A 10,092-nucleotide genomic window follows, 5' to 3' on the forward strand; every position below is an offset into this window, starting at 1 on the left:
GATGAGGCAGTCTCCTCCAAAGATATACATCCAGAGAAAACTGAGGGGAGGTGGCTATGAGTTGGAACCAATTTGCCAGCAGTGTTTCTGTTTCTGTAGCAATCAGAAAATGTAAGGAGTAGCTACCAGACACAGATAAAGGCTATCAAGATACATTGTTAAGAATAAATCAAGTTGTGAAACAAAGAGTTACTAACTAAAATAACAAAATCAAAAGACACTATGTCATTTGACAGGTGGAAGGAAGAGTGGGTAAGGGAAATGGGAAAGATTCAGTGTGAAAAACAATGTCTACAAACTTCCTAAGTAGACCACTATAATTATTTTAAAAAAGGACACAATTTCTACAAATATACACACATGACACATATCCATAAATACATTTGTATATCCATGCACATCAATGTATATCACTGTTTTACAAGGATATACACAATATTGAGGATGATTTTCAACACTAGAGAGAATGCATTTTCTGTGCATGATACAGTCATAGAACTATGCTTTGGTAATATGGTCAAACATTTTTCTATCAAGAATACATTAATGTATAAAACAATGTGTAAGGATCCAGGAGGGGAGGGAGAGTCTGGAAGCAGAGGGATGTGGATGTGCAGGGGGAAGGGGGATTAATCATTGGGTTGTACAATTTGATGGGGGGTGGGGGATGAGGGAAATTGAAAGCATGTTTTCAAATTTGTATGCGAATTTTGTAAATAAACAAGTAGAAAAAATTTTTTTTAAATTAAAAATATGTTTATAAAATTAAAAAATACATTAATGTGCAGCAAAACCTCAACAAAATATTTTTAAGAACTAAACATGTCACTAAATAGGTGCTCACAAATGAGGAAAAAAACAAAAGCCTATTTATTCCTGTTCTAGCAAGTAGAAAGAAGAAAACAATGCTTATAAACGTCCCACTTACTTGGTATGCTACTTCATATAAACAGCCGTCCTTTCCAGCCAAGAAAATTCTGCCATTGTCGGTGGAAGTTATTGTTAAAAGGTACGTATTATCAGTGGGAAGAGAATATAAAGGATCTGGAAGTAACTGCATTCCACCTGACATACTGTCATTAAGAACTCCAGAACCTATTTGGTTTTTAAAGAAAACAGAAAATCAGTTTATCAATTTTATTAAAATTTAAAACAACTCCTGCATTATCTTCAGAATTGGTATTACTTACTTTTTAAAAACATTTTTAACATATAGTTCTGTATAAGTCTTGTTGTTATGTGCCGTCGAGTCGCCTACAACTCATAGCAACCCTATGTACAACAGCCCTAAACCCTGCTCTATCTTATGCCAATCTTATTATCTCTGACACACCTTCCCCATTACCCCAGTCACTGAATCTATCCATCTCATCGAAAGTCTTCCTCTCCTGGGCTGTCAATCCACCCTCCCAAGCATGATGTCCCTCTCCAAAGATTGGTCCCTCCTTGAAACATATCCAAAGTATGTCAGACGAAGCTTCAGATAGCTTGCCTCCAGGAGCAGGCTGGTTTCACCCTCTCCAGGACAAACCTGTTCGTTCTCTTAGCAATCCATGGTATATTCAATACTCTTCTCCAACACCACAGTGCAAAGGCATCTATTAATTCTCCTTCTATCATCCCTAGTCATTATCTAGCTCCCTGATGCATAACAAGTGACCGCAAAGACCATGGTCTGTATCAGGCACACCTTAGTATCCAGACTGATATTGTTGCTTTTTAGTACGTTAGAGGGGTCTCTAATTGGCGACTTTCCCATTGCAATATGTCTTTTAATTTCCTGGTTGCTGGTTCCAAAAGTTGACTGTGGGTGGAGCCAAGCAAACTAAAGCTGTGAACAATCTCAATCCCTTCACCATCCATCATGATGCTGCCAATTGATCCAGTGGTGAGAATCTTTGTTTTCTTGATATTCAACCTCAATTCATACTGAAGGGTGCAGTCCCTGACCTTCTACAGCAAGTGCTTCAGGTCCACCTCAGTTTCAGCAAGCAGGGTTGTGTCATCTGCATAACGTAGACTGTTAATAGATCTTCCACCAATCCTGATGTCACATTTCTCCTCATAGAGCCCAGTCTCCTGGATAATCTGTTCTGCATACAGGTTGAAAAAGTATGGAGATTGGACACATCCTTGGCGCACGCCCTTCCCAATTTTGAACCATGCAGTATTTCCTTGCTCTGTTCCGACAGCTGCCTCCTGTCTAAGTATAGGTTTCGCATTAGCACAATCAAATGTTCTGGGATTCCCATTCTTCTCAGAGTTAACCACAGTTTGTTGTGATGCACACAGTCAAATGCCTTTGCATAATCAATGAAACAGAGACATTTTTCTGGTACTCCCTGCTTTAAAAATAATTTTCTATTCAAGTGAAAGAGAATCTCCTGCACATAATTATTCCAGAAAATAAAGAGGACTTAAAGAGCTTACTGAAAATCATCAAAGATTACTGCTGTCAGTATGAATTATACCTATGACATCGAGAAAACAAAAATCCTCATAATTAGACCAATGATAATAAATGGAGAAAAGACTAAGTTCAAATGATTTCATTTTACCAAGATTCACAATTAACAAAAGCTGAAGTAGCAGTCAAGAAAGCAAAAGACATGCTGCATTAGGCAAGCTTGATGTCAAAGACTTCGTTAAAGAGCAAGGATGCTGGTGTAAAGAATGAAGCCATGCCTAATCAAAGACAGTGTTTGGTGGAGGTCCCTGATTAAAATAAGCTTGGAAGCAGAAGTGGCATCCACTTCTGAAACAGCTTGCCTCCAGAAACCCTATGAACTTGGAGAAGCGAAGAAAGTTATACAAGTGTTCAGGTCTTTCATTCACAGGATTGTTATGAGTCGTCTACGACTCGATGGCACTTAACAACAAACAACAATAATCAAAGCTATAGTATGTGGAATTGCTTCACATGCATGTGGCTACCAAAAAACCAAACAAACAAATCTGTCCTGGACGAAGAACAGCCACGGTGCTAACTTCAAGACAAGGATGGTGAAACTGGGTCACATACTTTGGGCGTGTTTTCAGGACAAGTCAGACTTTGGAAAAAGCAGGTGGTCACAAAAGATGACCAACCTCAGTGAGACGGACTGACATACTGATTGCAACAATGGGCTTGCTTGAGCATGGCACTGACTGTGAGGCTAGCAAGGGATCCAAGAGAGTTCTGATCAGTTGTTCACAGAATTGCTATATCGCAGAACCAACCTGATAGCACATTATCAGCATACACAAAATCCACTGCTGTCCAGGTGATTTCAAATCACAGTAATCCTAGAGAACAGAGTAGAGCTGCCTCACTGGGTTTCTCTTCCCCAAGAGTGGGCTGATGTGAATCACTGTTCAGTTAGCAATTGAGCGCTTAGCCTCTGTGTCATTATCTGTACTCCTACATCTACATCCCTACATACAAAGTCACACAAAACTAATCCAAATTATTAAGTTTTGGGAAAGAGTTTGAGGTCATGGAAGTGATAACTAATTTGAGTCACTGAAATCTTAACCTTATTCTACTCAAACAAAAATGTCAAGAGCACAAAGTGAATTATTAAGTTTGCTTGTCACAGTATATTCAGTGCCTCTTATTTAAAGCATAAAAAAGATAACATAAAGAACTTTGGTGTCACAGTCCCTAGCAAGCTGTACTACTAACCCAGAGGTTGAGGTCTCGAGCAGTTGGGACCTATAAGCCGTTGTGCAGGAGAATATGAACAATAGCCTCTCACCAAAATTCACAACCATGGAAAATGGATGGTGGGCCGTTATGAGTCTACTTACTCCACACAGTGAGTCTAACTATTTCAGTGTTCCCTACATGAAAATGGCCACGACGAAAATTAAAGGAAAAAAATAATTTATTCCTTTCCTTTTACCTTCCAAGTATATTTGACTTTTAAAAACTACAGATTAATATGGTAACTATACCTAAAATCACAACTCAACTGCCAAGAAAACAAATAGGTCTGTCTTGGAGAAGGTGAATCCAAGTTTCTCCTTGGAGGCTAGCATCTTGAAGCTCCATCTCATATACTTTGGGCACATGGCCAGGAGAGGATATCATGCTCAGAGGGGTGGATGGACAGCACAGGAGAGGAAGACCCCAGATGAGATGGAGTGATACAGTAACTGGGGCAAAGAGGGTTGGTATGTCAGAATTAGCGAGAATGGCTCAGGACAGGGAAGTGTTCAGAGCTTCTGTACATAGGATGCTATGCATCGCAGGTGACTCAACAGCACATAGCAACAATAACATACTATGGCAGGTTTTGAAGCAGGAGTGGCACCCACTTCCTAAACAACACGTCTCTGGAAACTCTATGAACTTTGAAAGATGAGGATAGTTGTAGAGGGCATTCAGGCCTTTTTTTCATAGGGTCACTGTGAGTCATGCCTGACCTGAAGGCAATCAAAAGCAACAACAACATACCTAAAATATTTCTTTGTGGTTACACAACCAACCTTAAGATACCGTATCTATATAAAATTATTCTCCTGTAAATAGTTAGCCTACAAATTTAATTTTGTCAAATATGCTATCTTTATATAATACATTACATCCAACATTTTTAAAAATTCACCAAAACCCCCTCGCAATCCATGGGTTATCTTACCTGTTTGTAAATTAGCATAACTGAGTCCAAGAATCACTATATCCACAGGCGTTGCTAAAACCAGAAGGTGTCGTACATGAGGTTGAAAAATACCTAGAAATGGAAAGTAGATACAGTGTAGGAATTACAATGAACAACTTATTAAGCAGTAAAAGCAAAGTCTAAATATAGTTAATTTTGGTGACACATGATAAAATATCTAAAAATAACTACCCCTGATTATTTAAATAAATAAATAGCACTAGGAAAAGAAATCTTAGATAATAATTACTTCAGCATTGAATGCCATTTAAAAGCAGTATTAAAATTCTATATCAGGATAAAAAGATTTATGAGGACAGATTTAATTTTGTAAGTAATTTACAGAAAATGAAATTTTTAAATAATCGTACTAGGGATATTGTTGCTGATGTTAGATGGATCTTGGCTGAAAGCAGAGAATACCAGAAGAATGTCTGTGTTTCATTGATTATGCAAAGGCATTTGACTGTGTGGATCATAACAAACTGTGGCTGACTCTGAGAAGAATGGGAATCCCAGAACATTTAAATGTGCTAATGCGAAACCTGTACTTGGATCAAGAGGCAGTAGTCAGAACAGAGCAGGGTAACACTGCATGGTTCAAAATTGGGAAGGGTGTACGCCAGGGATGCATCCTGTCTCCATACCTTTTCAACATGTATGCAGAGCAGATTATCTGAGAAGCTGGGCTCTTTGAGGAGAATTGTGGCATCAGGATTGGTGGAAGATCTATTAACAATCTGCGTTATGCAGATGACACAACCCTGCTTGCTGAAACTGAGGAGGACCTCATGCACTTGCTGTGAAGGGTCAAGGACTGCAGCCTTCAGTATGGACTAAGGCTCAATGTCAAGAAGACAAAGATTCTCACCACTGGACCAATTGGCAGCGTCAGGATGGATGATGAAGAGATTGAGTGTTCACAGCTTCAGTTTGCTCGGCTCCACAGTAAACACTCTTGGTACCAGCAGTCAGGAAATCAAAAAGCGTATCGCGATGGGAAAGTCTGCTGTTAGGGACCTCTCAAAGGTACTCAGAAGCAACAGTGTCTCTCTGGAGAATAAGGTGTGCCTGATACAGGCCATGGTCTTTGCAATCGCTTGTTATGCATCAGAGAGTTGGACAATGACTAGGGAGGACAGAAGGAGAGTGGATGCTTTTGAGCTGTGGTGCTGGAGAAGGGTACTGAATGTACCATGGACTGCCAGGAAAACAAACAGATTCATCTTGGAGAGGATTAAACCAAGCTACTCCTTGGAGGCAAGGATTCTGGGGCTTCGTCTGACATACTTTGGACATGTTGCCAGGAGGGACGGGTCCTTGGAGAGGGACATCACGCTTGGGAGGGTGGAGGGACAGTGCAGGAGGGGAAGACCCTCTATGAGATGGATTGATTCAGTGACTGGGGTAATCGGGATGGGTGTGTCAGAGGCGGTGCGGTTGGCGCAGGATAGAGCAGGGTTTAGGGCTGTTGTGCATAGGGTCACTATGAGTCGGAAACGACTCGACGGCACATAACAACAACAACATTAGAGAAAACATCCTGACTTTAATAGTTTAGAGGGAAATCTACAATACACATCTTCCAGAGAAGAACTAATTTTTTTCTCCAACATCAAAACAAGATAATTTAGATTTTCAGAGGGGACATAAAAAGAACAAAATCCTCTTATTTTGGAAAAATCTAAAAATAAAAATCATTAATTTATCACAAAATATGTTGTTTAATATTAAAAAGTATGGTGTGGCATGAGATATTATGTACAATTATTACTGTCATCATGTATCAACAGTGCTTCACTAACAACAAAAAGAAAATGTACTTCCAGATTTTAGATCTCTCTTTACGTGTGTACATTTGGCCTAACTGTGTTATTAAATTAGTACAACTAAGCTTACAGTCTCACTGGGTTTTACTTGAAGTTGCAAAAGTTACAGATTTTTCAGTTGTTCAAGTCACTAAGGCTGAAGGCACACACTTTCTATTTTAATAACCTCAAAACATGTGTTCTGCCACATTAATTTAAAAAATAGAAACCTTCTAATTATTTTCCATTAGCAAAATTTCCTCTTTTGAAACATTCCCTCACTACATATGCTATGCCAAAGAAGTAACTTTCGATTAAAAAAATTTTAGTGATGTCAGACTTTTTACAACCTTAGTTATAAAGATTCAATGCAGAGACAAAAATGTTTTGTTTTTACAATAAATTCTGTAACTGGTAAAAATCTATAATGTAAAAACATTCAGGCAAACGAAAGCATTGCGCAAAGGTAAATCAGATGAAAATGTAGGAATTTTAGTTTAACAGTTTTGAATGGCAGAGATACTTCTGATGTTAAGGTGAGGAAACTGTCCTCAATATTTCCAATAATTGATTTTAGATATTTCTAATCAGAATTGAGATGAAAATGTCAACTACTTAAAGATGGGCTACCTTCAGTACTAAACAATGTGGAGTCTATGTATTTCTAGAAACATCATCTCATCACTTTATTTGTATTTCTTACCAGCTTTTGGCTTCACAAGCCCCACAGCAAGAATAGTCTCACTAAGTCCATCAAAATAGGCAAGATCACCTCTGTGAAAAGTTAAAGAAAAACATGTTATGTGTGTAATAAAAATAATCAACTTTTATCTCTCAATATTCTTTACTACAAGAAAATAGGATATGTAAGTATGTTGTTCAAAAAAGAAACCAGCAAACAAAATTCTTTCAGTCATTACACTCAAGGACATGAGGGCTGCTAAGACTGCACATGAACCAAGTCAAGGACTGCTGCTCCACTTTCTCAACAGCCCTTCCCTGACAAGACTACAAACATTTACCACTAAAAAAAAAAAAAAGAACAATCCATTGCTGGAGGAGGGAAAGAGTATTCATGGTGCACATGCTCAGAAGGAAAGTCTAGGGCTGAGAGTGGAAAGAGAACACTAAAAAAACCTTTCTACTGCCCTTCAAGCCTGGAACTGAACTCAACCTGAGGCACAAGCTACACCCAAAGAACAGACCTCTATAAGATGAACAATAATACTGGCAGGTACTCAGCCTTTAGAAAAACCAACTATACAGCATCATAAGGTCTGTATTTGTTCAAGGATAAACCTCAAATGGTAGGGAGAAAGAAGATGGAAGATGAATGGAAACAAGGAGCAAAGGTAGTGGAAAAAGTGATGATATAATGTAGAGATCACAGTCAACGTCACAAAACATGTATGAATGGTTGACTAGAACATCAATCTGCTCTATAAATTTTCACTCAAATCCTAACTTTTTTTTTTTTTTTGGTTAACACTGCTTTACTTAAAGTCCTTAACTCAAATGATCAAGAACATACTTCACGGCTTAAATCTGTTTTCATTTTTGTTATTTAAATCAACATATTTAAATTACAATCACATTGATAAAAATGAACATTTTAATCTGTAATTTTTAACCATCATTTTAAACAATTTTAGCTGTAAAAGAAAAAAAAAAGGGAAGAAACCATGCAATAAATTAAGAACATTGAGAAAGCAAAGAGGAATTATAATGAAACCTGTCTGGCTATACTAACACCATGTCCAACTGTGGAAAGTGCATTAACACTGGGTGAGACAAGCACACGATGGCAATAATTAAAATGGCTACAATCAATTGAATGTGGGAATCCAGGACCAAAATTTGAAATATGGCTCCCAATAACATCTCTCCGCCAACATTATAATATCTCCCCCTTTTTCTCTGGGGCGGATCTTTAAGTGGTATACGTATATAGAAGCTACTTTTATATATGTGACCTCAGAATGACATGACCATAGGACTTGCAAAGCAAAGAGCACAGAGTTCTTGAGGAAAGCAATTTTTGAGTAAATGATCCTCAAAGCCATAGGTGGGTGGAGAGGGCAAGATTATTGAGGAGTGGTCTTTGTAACTTCTTGGTCAGGCAACTCTTGAAAATGTGGCATGTCTAATTAGCTACCTATTCCTCTATATGTTATGTATGTAGAGGATATCTGCATTATATGACCATGTGCATAATTAAGTCCATACACAATATATATTTCATTGAAGACATCTGCTATCTGAATGCATCAGAAGTATAAACTGAAAAAAAGAAAAACAACCTCCAAACAAAAGAAAACCTAACCCAAACAAATGGCTCTGATGTTTATAATCTGCATGTTTTGCTGTGTAATAGGAGTATTGTCCTTCAGTACTTTTAAGAGCCTCTAGTGTCATTTCGTCACCATTTCAGTTCTTTAGGTTAAGAGTATTGCCACAGACCTGTAAACCTGTGGGGGGTAGGTGAAGGGGGGGGGTGCACAAAACAAGTATTTTACAAGTTTGACCACAAATCCTAACTTTTAAAAGACGAAAACCATGTCAATAACTCAATGTGAACTGAAAGATTAGAATGTGAGGAACACATCTACAACAAAATCCAAGCCCTGTTTAACCCCTGCCTTTGGTAAGAAACCCAGCAGAACAAGAGTCAAGTCCCTTTTCAAAGGTCAATGCTATTTACTGCAATCTCTACTTCCCTCACATGACATTCAAGGCTCACTTGAAAATCATGACACAAAAAGCACAGAGAGAAAAAAAAAAAAAAAAAAGCACAGAGAGGGTTCCAAAAGGACCAATATTTGTGGTTGGGATTAGTATTCACTGGAATAACTGGAATTAAGCTCACTGTTCCAAAAGAAACCACCTTTGTGGTTGGAATTATCAGAAAAGGGAGGGGGATAACTGAACAATAGAACAAAGACTCCAATAAGAAATAGACAGTATGTTGTAGGTCTGGGATTATGGCAGAAATGGAAATGGGGGGAGCCGGTGGGGATGGAGAAAAGTAGAACAGAGGCATCTGGACATTAAATAGTGTAACAAAAGTGCTAAGACCAAAGGGTCATGCAAACATAAAAGATATAAACAGCAATTTATGTGGACCAGATTGCCCAATTTTTCCTGCATCCCTTTAGTTAACAAGAAGCCCCTTAAACTGAGAAATGAGAACCTGTGGGCTGAAGAATAAGATTTTCTTTCTTCTATCCACATGGAATTAGGACTCATAAAATTAAATGAACAATTGAGACTAAGCCTAGTGTTTTCAGAGCTGAATTTTGGAATAAAAATTTCTATCAGAAGATATGCTTTGATGGTTTCATCAATTAAGTTCTACAGTGAGTACACAGTAAAACTGGACTCTGTTACTTAAATAGAGACCACATTTTTCTCAGTCAGCATTTATGTGTAGCACAAGAACTGTGCCTATATATATAACAAGGCCAAGAAACATTTGTTAGCAAATGTGGCAGATTACAATAAAGTAGAAGTCCAATGATGCGCATGTTATTTTTCTTGATGTTGTCCAACATTATTCTTAGTTTTTCTTCTTTTTCCTTCTTTTTTGAGTCTGCTTTTTGCTCTAGCAGATCAGTGGTGACAATTTTGTCTTCAATTTCACT

At 38.0% G+C, this 10,092-nt stretch overlaps 1 protein-coding gene across 2 annotated transcripts in view; it reads right to left on the reverse strand.

The window, feature by feature from the left end:
* NUP155 (nucleoporin 155kDa) overlaps positions 1-10,092 on the reverse strand; it is an 81,298-nt gene that overhangs the window by 51,003 nt on the left and 20,203 nt on the right. For both annotated transcript variants that reach the window (XM_006889535.1, XM_006889534.1), the window contains exons 4-6: positions 7,155-7,225; positions 4,623-4,715; positions 929-1,095 (exon numbers count right to left, since the gene is read on the reverse strand). In XM_006889535.1, the coding sequence (XP_006889597.1) occupies positions 929-1,095; positions 4,623-4,715; positions 7,155-7,225 (331 nt within the window). The remainder of the gene's footprint in view (positions 1-928; positions 1,096-4,622; positions 4,716-7,154; positions 7,226-10,092) is intronic.

This window comes from Elephantulus edwardii, unplaced genomic scaffold, assembly GCF_000299155.1.
Source record: "Elephantulus edwardii isolate Elephantulus edwardi_28Jun2011 unplaced genomic scaffold, EleEdw1.0 scaffold00079, whole genome shotgun sequence".
In the NCBI taxonomy this organism is placed as follows: Eukaryota; Metazoa; Chordata; class Mammalia; order Macroscelidea; family Macroscelididae; genus Elephantulus; species Elephantulus edwardii.